This window comes from Entelurus aequoreus, linkage group LG21 (genome assembly GCF_033978785.1).
Source record: "Entelurus aequoreus isolate RoL-2023_Sb linkage group LG21, RoL_Eaeq_v1.1, whole genome shotgun sequence".
NCBI lineage: Eukaryota > Metazoa > Chordata > Actinopteri > Syngnathiformes > Syngnathidae > Entelurus > Entelurus aequoreus.
The window spans coordinates 6,976,481-6,991,843 of NC_084751.1; the positions used below are offsets into that span (position 1 = coordinate 6,976,481).

The 15,363-nt window shown below is 39.5% G+C and overlaps 1 protein-coding gene across 1 annotated transcript; it reads left to right on the forward strand.

The window, feature by feature from the left end:
* The first annotated feature begins 1,988 nt into the window (after positions 1-1,988).
* On the forward strand, positions 1,989-14,073 carry tvp23b (trans-golgi network vesicle protein 23 homolog B (S. cerevisiae)). Its single transcript, XM_062031863.1, has 7 exons — positions 1,989-2,130; positions 4,870-4,943; positions 8,382-8,529; positions 11,254-11,343; positions 11,411-11,536; positions 12,495-12,623; positions 13,728-14,073. Exons 1-7 carry the CDS (start codon positions 2,119-2,121, stop codon positions 13,752-13,754), a joined length of 606 nt encoding a protein of 201 aa, XP_061887847.1. The 5' UTR covers positions 1,989-2,118; the 3' UTR covers positions 13,755-14,073.
* The last annotated feature ends 1,290 nt before the right edge of the window (positions 14,074-15,363 follow it).

Consider the following 15,363-nt stretch of genomic DNA (forward strand, 5'->3'; position numbering starts at 1 on the left):
GTCAATGGTGGAAGTGGAAGTATTGGGACACATTGTGTCACAAAACAAAAAGCTCTGTTTTCATGTCATAATTCCACAGTATTGTGGACATCTGTATTGGTGAATCTTTTGCAATTTGTTTAATGAACAATGGAGACTGCAAAGAAGAAAGTTGTAGGTGGGATCGGTGTATTAGCGGCTGGCTGCAGCAACACAACCAGGAGGACTTTGACTTGGATAGCAGACGCGCTATCCGACGCTAGCCGCTGACCGCATCGATGATTGGGTGAAGTCCTTCGTCGCGCCGTCGATCGCTGGAACGCAGGTGAGCACGGGTGTTGATGAGCAGATGAGGGCTGGCTGGCGTAGGTGGAGAGCTAATGTTTTTAGCATAGCTCTGTGAGGTCCCGTAGCTAAGTTAGCTTTAATGGCGTTGTTAGCAACAGCATTGCTAGGCTTTGACAGGCGGCACAGCATTAACCGTGTAGTTACATGTCCAGTGTTTGGTTCGGTGTCTCCTGATAGTAGTATAGTTGATCTGCTGTCTATCTTTCCAGTCAGGGGCTTATTTCTTTTGTTTCTATCCACAGTTAAGCCCGATGCTATCACGTTAGCTCCGTAGCTAAAGTGCTTCACCGATGTATTGTCGTGGAGATAAAAGTCACTGTGAATGTCCGTTTCACGTTCTGGACTCTCATTTTCAAGAGGATATAGTATCCCAGGTGCTTTCAAATACAAATCCGTGATCCACAATAGAAAAAGGAGAAAGTGTGGAATCCAATGAACCAGCTTGTACCTAAGTTACGGTCAGAGCGAAAAAAGATACGTCCTGCATTGCACTCTAGTCCTTCACTCTCACGTTCCTCATCCACGAATCTTTCATCCTCGCTCAAATTAATGGGGTAATCGTCGCTTTCTCGGTCCGAATCTCTCTCGCTGCTGGTGTAAACAATGGGGAAATATGAGCAGTCCTTCCTCCGGTGACGTCACGCTACTTTCGGTACAGGCAAGGCTTTTTTTATCAGCGACCAAAAGTTGCGAACTTTATCGTCGATGTTCTCTACTAAATACTTTCAGCAAAAATATGGCAATATCGCGAAATGATCAAATATGACACATAGAATGGATCTGCTATCCCCGTTTAAATAAATAAAAAAGTCATTTCAGTAGGCCTTTAATATGATTTATCACTGGAACCGGAAGTTGCTATTTAAAGAAAAGACCGCAGACTGTCCGCCAAATACAGCGTGGTGTTGTGTCCTGCTTTTATTTTGATATGTAATACAGTAGTCCTTCACAGTATTTCTGACGCAACTTCCGGTTCTGTTTTCGAGCTCCATAAACACATTTTTTGTTGACTTAATAACTTTCATTTTTGATATATAAATTATACAATTAATCAAGGTATTGCTCTTTGACACTGAACAAATAACATGTGTCTTTTGTTTTTCAAAATAAACCAATCGCTTTGGGTTTTGTTGTCTTTCAATTCCCGTTCATTAAAATGAAGCTGAGATAGGCTCCAGCACCCGCCGCCACCCCGAAAGGGACAAGCGGTAGAAAATGGATGGATGGATATTTGATTAGATGTTCTATTTCATGATCAAAACATAGGCAGTGATCATTGAGCGTTCAGGAAGCTACATCCGGGATTACAAGCATGACGTCACAATCACAGACCACACAGAGTTGCCAGGTGGGAAATTACATCTTACATGTTGCTAGTAGTGTAGTAGTAGTAGTAGTATCTTACATGTTGCTAGTAATGTAGTAGTGTAGTATCTTACATGTTGCTAGTAGTGTAGTAGTAGTAGTAGTATCTTACATGTTGCTAGTAATGTAGTAGTGTAGTATCTTACATGTTGCTAGTAGTGTAGTATCTTACATGTTGCTAGTAGTGTAGTAGTAGTAGTAGTATCTTACATGTTGCTAGTAATGTAGTAGTGTAGTATCTTACATGTTGCTAGTAGTGTAGTATCTTACATGTTGCTAGTAGTGTAGTAGTAGTAGTATCTTACAGTGTGTGATTGTATTGAGCGGATATGCGTGATCTGGCAACGTCAGAGTCACATGACCATGCAGTGCAGTCACGTGTGTTGCAGCTAGCATGAAGCAGGAAGTGTCAGCTACAGTGTCAACATGCTAACAGACGTAAGTTACTACATTTACTTTTATAAAAGTGTCCTTTAGCTGGAAATAGTTGCAGATGTTCATGTTAGTCGATAGGTTTCTACGTCGCTAAATAATAATAATTATTGGTATTATTATACTTTTGCTCGCTCAGACTGCAAACGTGTAATGTTTACAGTTGGGATCTTATTCTTCTTCTTATTTAGCTAAGTGGCTCTTTGACGAGACATTTGCGTGTTAGAGTGAAATATAAATCATCTTTTGGTCCGACAACTGTCTAATCAGTATTTTGTACATCGCACATTAAGCAGGTCGTTTTTGATCAATCGTTGTGAATGACTTGATTGCGTCATTATTAATACTGACTTGATTGCGTGACAATAATACATGTCAGTGTTTATCCGTAAATAACAATATATAAATGTCAGTGTGTATCTGTAAATAACAATACATCAATAATACATGTCAGTGTTTATCTGTAAATAACAATACATAAATAATACATGTCAGTGTTTATCTGTAAATAACAATACATCAATAATACATGTCAGTGTTTATCTGTAAATAACAATATATCAATAATACATGTCAGTGTTTATCTGTAAATAACAATACATAAATAATACATGTCAGTGTTTATCTGTAAATAACAATACATCAATAATACATGTCAGTGTTTATCTGTAAATAACAATACATCAATAATACATGTCAGTGTTTATCTGTAAATAACAATATATCAATAATACATGTCAGTGTTTATCTGTAAATAACAATACATCAATAATACATGTCAGTGTTTATCTGTAAATAACAATACATCAATAATACATGTCAGTGTTTATCTGTAAATAACAATATATCAATAATACATGTCAGTGTTTATCTGTAAATAACAATATATAAATGTCAGTGTGTATCTGTGAATAACAATACATCAATAATACATGTCAGTGTTTATCTGTAAATAACAATACATAGATAATACATGTCAGTGTTTATCTGTAAATAACAATACATCAATAATACATGTCAGTGTTTATCTGTAAATAACAATATATCAATAATACATGACAGTGTTTATCTGTAAATAACAATACATAAATAATACATGTCAGTGTTTATCTGTAAATAACAATACATCAATAATACATGTCAGTGTTTATCTGTAAATAACAATATATCAATAATACATGTCAGTGTTTATCTGTAAATAACAATACATAAATAATACATGTCAGTGTTTATCTGTAAATAACAATACATCAATAATACATGTCAGTGTTTATCTGTAAATAACAATATATCAATAATACATGTCAGTGTTTATCTGTAAATAACAATATATCAATAATACATGTCAGTGTTTATCTGTAAATAACAATACATAGATAATACATGTCAGTGTTTATCTGTAAATAACAATACATCAATAATACATGTCAGTGTTTATCTGTAAATAACAATATATCAATAATACATGACAGTGTTTATCTGTAAATAACAATATATCAATAATACATGTCAGTGTTTATCTGTAAATAACAATATATCAATAATACATGTCAGTGTTTATCTGTAAATAACAATACATCAATAATACATGTCAGTGTTTATCTGTAAATAACAATATATCAATAATACATGTCAGTGTTTATCTGTAAATAACAATATATCAATAATACATGTCAGTGTTTATCTGTAAATAACAATACATAAACAATACATGTCAGTGTTTATCTCACATTGACAACACGAACATATTGGCTTTAGTGTTAGCTTGTTAGCATTAGCATTGTGTTGACTGGGGTTGAGGCTAATAATTACCTCTTGGTGGAAACACAGGGAACTTTATTTACCTGGGTTACATGTAGTACTGACATATATTACATGTAGTACTGACATATATTACATGTAGTACTGACATGTATTACATGTAGTACTGACATATATTACATGTAGTACTGACATATATTACATGTAGTACTGACATGTATTACATGTAGTACTGACATATATTACATGTAGTACTGACATGTATTACATGTAGTACTGACATGTATTACATGTAGTACTGACATGTATTACATGTAGTACTGACATATATTACATGTAGTACTGACATATATTACATGTAGTACTGACATGTATTACATGTAATACTGACATGTATTACATGTAATACTGACATATATTACATGTAGTACTGACATATATTACATGTAGTACTGACATGTATTACATGTAGTACTGACATATATTACATGTAGTACTGACATATATTACATGTAATACTGACATATATTACATGTAATACTGACATATATTACATGTAATACTGACATATATTACATGTAGTACTGACATATATTACATGTAATACTGACATGTATTACATGTAATACTGACATATATTACATGTAGTACTGACATGTATTACATGTAGTACTGACATATATTACATGTAGTACTGACATATATTACATGTAGTACTGACATGTATTACATGTAGTACTGACATATATTACATGTAGTACTGACATATATTACATGTAGTACTGACATGTATTACATGTAGTACTGACATATATTACATGTAATACTGACATATATTACATGTAGTACTGACATATATTACATGTAGTACTGACATATATTACATGTAGTACTGACATGTATTACATGTAGTACTGACATATATTACATGTAGTACTGACATGTATTGTGAGTTCTCTCCAACTTCTCCTTCTTCACTCTCAGGACGAGGAAGATGTGTCTCTGTTTGACGCCCAGGACGATACAGGAAGTCGACCACCCAGGAACTCACACACCAAGTCAGTCAACACTTCACTGGCCTAACTACCTATTAGTCCAAGGTCACCTTGTGGCCAATAACTCCATGATACTTCTTCACTTTGCACACGATATCACACACAAGTAAACACGCTGCAGGACTGCTTGTATCGCACATGATATCACACACAAGTAAACACTCTGTAGGACTGCTTGTATCGCACATGATATCACACACAAGTAAACACGCTGCAGGACTGCTTGTATCGCACATGATATCACACACAAGTAAACACTCTGTAGGACTGCTTGTATCGCACATGATATCACACACAAGTAAACACGCTGCAGGACTGCTTGTATCGCACATGATATCACACACAAGTAAACACGCTGCAGGACTGCTTGTATCGCACATGATATCACACACAAGTAAACACTCTGTAGGACTGCTTGTATCGCACATGATATCACACACAAGTAAACACGCTGCAGGACTGCTTGTATCGCACATGATATCACACACAAGTAAACACTCTGTAGGACTGCTTGTATCTCACATGATATCACACACAAGTAAACACTCTGCAGGACTGCTTGTATCTCACATGATATCACACACAAGTAAACACTCTGCAGGACTGCTTGTATCTCACATGATATCACACACAAGTAAACACTTTGCAGGACTGCTTGTATCTCACATGATATCACACACGAGTAAACACTCTGCAGGACTGCTTGTATCTCACATGATATCACACACAAGTAAACACGCTGCAGGACTGCTTGTATCGCACATGATATCACACACAAGTAAACACTCTGCAGGACTGCTTGTATCTCACATGATATCACACACAAGTAAACACGCTGCAGGACTGCTTGTATCGCACATGATATCACACACAAGTAAACACTCTGTAGGACTGCTTGTATCTCACATGATATCACACACAAGTAAACACTCTGCAGGACTGCTTGTATCTCACATGATATCACACACAAGTAAACACTCTGCAGGACTGCTTGTATCTCACATGATATCACACACAAGTAAACACTTTGCAGGACTGCTTGTATCTCACATGATATCACACACGAGTAAACACTCTGCAGGACTGCTTGTATCTCACATGATATCACACACAAGTAAACACGCTGCAGGACTGCTTGTATCGCACATGATATCACACACAAGTAAACACTCTGCAGGACTGCTTGTATCTCACATGATATCACACACAAGTAAACATGCTGCAGGACTGCTTGTATCGCACATGATATCACACACAAGGAAACACGCTGCAGGACTGCTTGTATCGCACATGATATCACACACAAGTAAACACTCTGCAGGACTGCCTGTATCTCACATGATATCACACACAAGTAAACACTCTGCAGGACTGCTTGTATCTCACATGATATCACACACAAGTAAACACTTTGCAGGACTGCTTGTATCTCACATGATATCACACACGAGTAAACACTCTGCAGGACTGCTTGTATCTCACATGATATCACACACAAGTAAACACGCTGCAGGACTGCTTGTATCGCACATGATATCACACACAAGTAAACACTCTGCAGGACTGCTTGTATCTCACATGATATCACACACAAGTAAACACGCTGCAGGACTGCTTGTATCGCACATGATATCACACACAAGGAAACACGCTGCAGGACTGCTTGTATCGCACATGATATCACACACAAGTAAACACTCTGCAGGACTGCTTGTATCTCACATGATATCACACACAAGTAAACACTCTGCAGGACTGCTTGTATCTCACATGATATCACACACAAGTAAACACTCTGCAGGACTGCTTGTATCTCACATGATATCACACACAAGTAAACACTTTGCAGAACTGCTTGTATCTCACATGATATCACACACGAGTAAACACTCTGCAGGACTGCTTGTATCTCACATGATATCACACACAAGTAAACACTCTGCAGGACTGCTTGTATCTCACATGATATCACACACAAGTAAACACGCTGCAGGATTGCTTGTATCTCACATGATATCACACACAAGTAAACACGCTGCAGGACTGTTTGTATCTCACATGATATCACACACAAGTAAACACTCTGCAGGACTGCTTGTATCGCACATGATATCACACACAAGTAAACACGCTGCAGGACTGCTTGTATCTCACATGATATCACACGCAAGTAAACACGCTGCAGGACTGCTTGTATCGCACATGATATCACACACAAGTAAACACTCTGTAGGACTGCTTGTATCTCACATGATATCACACACAAGTAAACACGCTGCAGGACTGCTTGTATTGCACATGATATCACACACAAGTAAACACTCTGCAGGACTGCTTGTATCTCACATGATATCACACACAAGTAAACACTCTGCAGGACTGCTTGTATCTCACATGATATCACACACAAGTAAACACTCTGCAGGACTGCTTGTATCTCACATGATATCACACACAAGTAAACACGCTGCAGGACTGCTTGTATCTCACATGATATCACACACAAGTAAACACTCTGCAGGACTGCTTGTATCGCACATGATATCATACACAAGTAAACACGCTGCAGGACTGCTTGTATCTCAACATGGTGTGTGGGATGTCAACATGGTGTGTGTGATATCAACATGGTGTGTGTGATGTCAACATGGTGTGTGTGATATCAACATGGTGTGTATGATATCAACATGGTGTGTGTGATGTCAACATGTTGTGTGTGATATCAACATGGTGTGTATGATATCAACATGGTGTGTGTGATGTCAACATGGTGTGTGTGATATCAACATGGTGTGTTTGATGTCAACATGGTGTGTGATATCAACATGGTGTGTGTGATATCAACATGGTGTGTGTGATGTCAACATGGTGTGTGTGATGTCAACATGGTGTGTGTGATATCAACATGGTGTGTGTGATGTCAACATGGTGTGTGTGATGTCAACATGGTGTGTGTGATGTCAACATGGTGTGTGTGATATCAACATGGTGTGTGTGATATCAACATGGTGTGTGTGATATCAACATGGTGTGTGTGATGTCAACATGGTGTGTGTGATATCAACATGGTGTGTGTGATATCAACATGGTGTGTGTGATATCAACATGGTGTGTGTGATATCAACATGGTGTGTGTGATGTCAACATGGTGTGTGTGATATCAACATGGTGTGTGTGATATCAACATGGTGTGTGTGATATCAACATGGTGTGTGTGATATCAACATGGTGTGTGTGATATCAACATGGTGTGTGTGATATCAACATGGTGTGTGTGATGTCAACATGGTGTGTGTGATATCAACATGGTGTGTGTGATGTCAAAATGGTGTGTGTGATATCAACATGGTGTGTGTGATATCAACATGGTGTGTGTGATATCAACATGGTGTGTGTGATATCAACATGGTGTGTGATATCAACATGGTGTGCCCCCCCCAGACATCCAGTGGCGTGCTTCTTCCACGTGACGTTCCGAGCGTGTGCCCTCCTGCTCTACTTGTTGTGTGATGTAGTCAGCAGCAGCAGCTTCATCGCTGGCATGGTGGCCATCATGCTGCTCCTGTCATGTGACTTCTGGGCAGTCAAGGTGACACTCATCTCATGTCACGTCATGTGACACTGACGTTCATGTCATCTCATGTGACGGTCACATGAACGTCACGTGGTCATGTGATTTAATGTAATGGTGATGTGGCGGTCACGTGATGGTCACATTACATCACATGACAGTCATGTGACGTCATATGACAGTCATGTTACGGTCATGTCACAGTCATGTGATGTAATGTAATGGTGATGTGGCGGTCACGTGATGGTCACATGACCATCACGTGACAGTCATGTGACGGTCATATGACAGTCATTTGACGGTCATGTGGCGGTCCTGTGGTAGTCAAGTGGCAGTCATGTGACAGCCATATGACAGTCATGTGACAGTGATGTGACGGTCCTATGACAGTCATGTGACGGTCATATGACAGTCATTTGACGGTCATGTGGCGGTCCTGTGGTAGTCAAGTGGCAGTCATGTGACAGCCATATGACAGTCATGTGACAGTGATGTGACGGTCCTGTGACGGTCATGTGACAGTCATGTCACTGTGATGTGACGGTCCTATGACAGTCATGTGACGGTCATGTGACAGTCATGTGACTGTGATGTGACTGTCCTATGACAGTCATGTGACGGTCATGTGACAGTCATGTGACAGCCATATGACAGTCATGTGACGATCCCTTGACAGTCATGTGACGGTCATGTGGCGGTCCTGTGGTAGTCAAGTGGCAGTCATGTGACGGTCATATGACGGTCATGTGTCTGTCCTGTGGTAGTCAAGTGGCAGTCATGTGACAGTCATGTGACAGCCATATGACAGTCATGTGAAAGTGATGTGACAGTCCTATGACCGTCATGTGACGGTCATGTGGCGGTCATGTGGCGGTCCTGTGGTAGTCAAGTGGCAGTCATGTGACAGTCATGTGACGGTCATATGATAGTCATGTGACGTCATGTGACGGTCATGTGTTGGTCCTGTGGTAGTCAAGTGGCAGTCATATGACAGTCATGTGACGGTCATATGACAGTCATGTGACAGTGATGTAACGGTCATATGACAGTCACGTGACAGTGATGTAACGGTCATATGACAGTCACGTGACAGTCATGTAACGGTCATGTGACGGTCATATGACAGTCATGTGACGGTCATGTGGCGGTCATGTGGTAGTCAAGATGCAGTCATGTGACGGTCATGTGACAGTCATGTGACAGTGATGTAACGGTCATATGACAGTCACGTGACAGTCATGTAACGGTCATGTGACGGTCATATGACAGTCATGTGACGGTCATGTGGCGGTCATGTGGTAGTCAAGATGCAGTCATGTGACGGTCATGTGACAGTGATGTGACAGTCATGTGACAGTCAAGTGGCAGTCCTATGACCGTCATGTGACGGTCATGTGGTAGTCATATGACAGTCATGTGTCGGTCATATGACAGTCATGTGACAGTGATGTAACGGTCATATGACAGTCACGTGACAGTGATGTAACGGTCATATGACAGTCACGTGACAGTCATGTGACGGTCATATGGCGGTCATGTGGCAGTCATGTGACGGCCATGTGACAGTGATGTGACAGTCATGTGACAGTCAAGTGGTGGTCATTTGACGGTCATGTGGTAGTCAAGTGGTGGTCATGTGACAGTCAAGTGGTGGTCATGTGACGGTCATGTTGTAGTCAAGTGGCAGTCATGTGACAGTCAAGTGGTGGTCATGTGACAGTCATGTGACAGTCAAGTGGTGGTCATGTGACAGTCATGTGACGGTCATGTGACAGTCAAGTGGTTGTCATGGGACAGTCAAGTGGTGGTCATGTGACAGTCATGTGACAGTCAAGTGGTGGTCATGTGACAGTCAAGTGGTGGTCATGTGACAGTCATGTGACAGTCAAGTGGTGGTCATGTGACAGTCAAGTGGTGGTCATGTGACAGTCATGTGACAGTCAAGTGGTGGTCATGTGACAGTCAAGTGGCGGTCATGTGACAGTCAAGTGGCGGTCATGTGACAGTCAAGTGGCGGTCATGTGACAGTCATGTGGTGGTCATGTGACAGTCAAGTGGTGGTCATGTGACAGTCATGTGACAGTCAAGTGGTGGTCATGTGACAGTCATGTGACAGTCAAGTGGCGGTCATGTGACAGTCAAGTGGCGGTCATGTGACAGTCATGTGACAGTCAAGTGGTGGTCATGTGACAGTCATGTGACAGTCAAGTGGTGGTCATGTGACAGTCATGTGACAGTCAAGTGGTGGTCATGTGAAAGTCAAGTGGTGGTCATGTGACAGTCATGTGACGGTCATGTTGTAGTCAAGTGGCAGTCATGTGACAGTCAAGTGACAGTCATGTGACAGTCAAGTGGTGGTCATGTGACAGTCAAGTGGTGGTCATGTGACAGTCATGTGACAGTCATGTGACGGTCATGTTGTAGTCAAGTGGCAGTCATGTGACAGTCAAGTGACAGTCATGTGACAGTCAAGTGGTGGTCATGTGACAGTCAAGTGGTGGTCATGTGGTAGTCAAGTGGCAGTCATGTGACAGTCAAGTGGTGGTCATGTGACAGTCAAGTGGCAGTCATGTGACAGTCAAGTGGTGGTCATGTGACAGTCATGTGACAGTCAAGTGGTGGTCATGTGACAGTCATGTGACGGTCATGAGACAGTCAAGTGGTGGTCATGTGACAGTCATGTGACAGTCAAGTGGCGGTCATGTGACAGTGCAGGTGTGACATATGAGCTGTCATGTGCAGAACGTGACAGGGAGGCTGCTGGTGGGTCTGAGGTGGTGGAACCAGGTGGATGAGGACGGACAAAGTCATTGGGTGTTTGAGTCCAGGAAGGTGAGAACACATGAGCCACCACTAAGACCTAAGACCTGTGCTGACATGGTGACCTCGGTCTTGGCAGGGGACCAGGAGCTCACACCTTTCTGACTCGGACTCTCGCATCTTCTGGCTGGGACTGATCGTGTGCCCGCTGGTGTGGGTTCTGTTCGCCTTCAGCGCCATCTTCCAGATGAAGATCAAGTGGCTGGTGACATTCTTCTTCTTCTCCTTGTTGTGATGCTGCTTGTTGTTGTTGTTGTCATTGTTGTGGTTGTCGTTGTCATTGTTGTTGTCATTGTTGTTGTTGTCATTGTTGTGGTTGTTGTTGTTGTCGTTGTTGTTGTCATTGTTGTGGTTGTTGTCATTGTTGTGGTTGTTGTCATTGCTGTTGTTGTGGTTGTTGTCATTGTTGTGGTTGTTGTTGTTGTGGTTGTTGTCATTGTTGTGGTTGTTGTTGTTGTTGTCATTGTTGTTGTTGTCGTCATTGTTTTTGTGGTGGTTGTTGTCGTCATTGATTTTGTGGTGGTTGTTGTTGTTGTTGTTGTGGTTGTTGTTGCCGTCATTGTTTTTGTGGTGGTTGTTGTTGTAGTGGTTGTTTTTGTTGTTGTCGTTGTGGTGGTTGTTGTCATTGTTTTTGTGGTGGTTGTTTTTGTTGTTGTTGTTGTGGTGGTTGTTGTCATTGTTTTTGCTGTGATTGTTGTTGTAGTGGTTGTTGTCTTTGTTTTTGTGGTGGTTGTTTTCGTTGTTTTTGTGGTGGTTGTTTTTGTCGTTGTCGTTGTGGTGGTTGTTGTTGTCATTGTTTTTGCTGTGATTGTTGTTGTGGTTGTTGTCATTGTTTTTGTGGTGGTTGTTGTTGTCGTTGTAGTGGTTGTTGTTGTTGTAGTGTTTGTTTTTGTTGTTGTGGTGGTTGTTGTTGTCGTCATTGTTTTTGTGGTGGTTGTTGTTGTAGTGGTTGTTGTCATTGTTTTTGTGGTGGTTGTTGTTGTTGTAGTGGTTGTTTTTCTTGTTGTCGTTGTGGTGGTTGTTATTGTCGTTGCTATGGTGGTGGTTGTTTTTGTTGTAGTGGTTGTTTTTGTTGTAGTGGTTGTTGTTATTGTGGCTGTTGTTGTTGTTGTTATTGTGGTTGTTGTCCCACTGAGCAGTGTGTGTGTGTGTGTGGTGTGCAGCCGGTGGTCCTGATGGGTGTGGTGCTACAAGGAGCCAACCTGTACGGGTACATCAAGTGCAAAGTGGGAGGGAAGACTGACCTGAAGAACATGGCCACCAACTACCTGGGCAGACAGTTCCTCAAACAGGTGATTATTGATTATTGATCCACTTACCATATTTGACATGTTGACCTTTTTTGGTATTGACCTCTTTTTTTACATTTCCTTTCTTATACAACTCCAGTCAGCAGATACAATGTCTACACATTATGATATCAGTACTTGGTACAGTAATCAGTGAGGTACTAAGTACTGTTCAAGATCAAAACTTTTGTCCTGCATGATAATCTAAAACTGAATGTCATCGTCAATAATATCAAAGAATATGTTTCATATCTAGAAGATCATTTCTTTGACTTCTCCTGGGAATTCTCCCCTATCTGCTCAGCCACGCCCACTTTCTCTCTTTCCAGTACGTCTTTTCTCCTTACCTCTCAAAACTTTACATTCTTGCCAGGACATCCAGTTTTTGTCCTTCTTTCCTGGTATCTACTGGGCCCCACATTGTTAGTTCTGGCCTCCGTCGGTACCACTCGCCGTGTGGGCTCATTGAAGGAGCGCCACCAGTTTCATGATCAATCAAATAACACGACAGAAAAGAAATCCAACTTTGTGTAAATATCTTGACAAATATGAGATGGTTATATCAGGCAGCAGCTCACACATTCTCATACTTTCTGTAACATCCAGGAAGAAATGATCTTCAACTATAATCTACGTGAAGGAGCCCAAAACTGTTTTTATTGAAATGTTGACAAAAAAAAGGGAAATAAAAGGAATTAAAAAAAGAAATGTTGACAATATTTCAGAAAGTATTCAATCCATCAAGTGTTATAAAAGTGTATAAAATGGAGTAGATGAGTTATTGTGATGTAGACAAATGTCATATTTTGACCTATTTTCCCAGGAGATATTTAGACATCAAATGTTGATGTTCCTCTTAGACACATGTAATAAAGGTGTTTGATGATCAATGAAACACAACATCAAACATTATGTCCCACCTTTCCTACAAAATAACGTTCAAAAAGACTTAAAACCTTGTCCATACTGACATATAATATTCATGTATATCACCTACAGATATCACTTATCGGCCTCCTTGACTACTAATAATCGGTATCCGTATCGGCCCTGCCTGAAGAAACATGTCATTTCCTGCCTGTCAGTCACGTGTGTTTTGTTCCACAGGCTCTGTCCAAAGAGGAGGAATCCTAACATCCTATTTGAAGCCCCCACATCCTCTACGTAACTTATTTCCATATTAGTGGCCTCGTGTTGCTGACGTGCACTACAGAGCACATTAGTGAACCAGGGAAAGGTCATGTGACGTGCATCATGTTGTCTGAAACGGACATCAATAAATAAATGACATTTCACCATCAATGTTGTTTTGTCTTCTACAGTCTAATCATACTTGTGTCAAGTTGTTGTTGCAGATATAAAATAACACTGACTAGTACTTCTTTGTCTGACTAATATACTTTTTATGTTCTGGGCTGGCTATAAATAATACAACTTCAATACAGAAGAGGTCAATGTATGTTTTGCTATTTCAGTTTTCTTATAAATGAAAATTAAAAAACAAAAATTTACATTTAAGAAAAAAGGGTTTGTCTTTTTTTGGTGTTGGAAAAAAAAAAGTTGTATCTATATATATATATACATATATATATATATATATATATATATATATATATATATATATATATATATATATATATATATAAATGCGTTAAAATGTAATATCGGAAATTATCGGTATCGGTTTTTTTATTATCTGTATCGGGTTTTTTTTTTGTTGGTTTTTTATTAAATCAACATAAAAAACACAAGATACACTTACAATTAGTGCACCAACCCAAAAAACCTCCCTCCCCCATTTCTTTCTGTTATCAATATTCTGCTTCCTACATTATATATCAATACAGTCTGCAAGGGATACAGTCCGTAAGCACACATGATTGTGCGTGCTGCTGCTCCACTAATAGTACTAACCTTTAACAGTTAATTTTACTCATTTTCATTCATTACTAGTTTCTATGTAACTGTTTTTATATTGTTTAACTTTCTTTTTTATGCAAGAAAATGTTTTTAATTTAGTTATCTTATTTTTTTATTTTTATTTTAAAAGTACCTTATCTTCACCATACCTGGTTGTCCAAATTAGGCATAAAAATGTGTTAATTCCACGACTGCATATATCGGTTGATATCGGTATTGGTTGATATCGGTATCGGTAATTAAAGAGTTGGACAATATCGGCAAAAAGCCATTATTGGACATCCCTAATATATATATATATATATATATATATATATATATATATATATATATATATATATATATATATATATATATATATATATATATATATATATATATATATATATATAAACGGTTTCATTAAAATAATAATCCCAGTAACAGAAACGGAAAAACAGACCAACGCGGGTGATTTTCAAAGTAAAAGCGGAGATAATGGTACTAATGTGAGTCTGTGTACCTTCCGTTCATTCTATTTCCAATTCTTAAATGCAAATCAAAAAACACATTCCGAGCCATTTTTTGTCTATTTTCATTTCTGAAACAAAAGTTGGACAACTATTTAATGAGACTTTTTTTCAAAGGACTCCTGCTGAACAAAAGTGTTAGCGTTATGCTAAAAACATGCTACACGCAAAGGAAAAGCTAAAATACTGCTTCCGGTTCTATTTGTCATCACGCAGATAAACACGCATGTTTGCATTTTGGATGAACATATACTCGATGTTTGTGTTTAGCTGGAAAACTAAAATAAAAACATAGAAAGAAAACGAGCAGGAAA

Bases quoted from the DNA above. Each gene is read 5' to 3' on its own strand.
- tvp23b (XM_062031863.1), top strand. The intron at 4,944-8,381 runs GTCAGTCAACAC...TGCCCCCCCCAG, and splicing joins CCCAGGAACTCACACACCAA to ACATCCAGTGGCGTGCTTCT. The intron at 8,530-11,253 runs GTGACACTCATC...TGTCATGTGCAG, and splicing joins GTGACTTCTGGGCAGTCAAG to AACGTGACAGGGAGGCTGCT.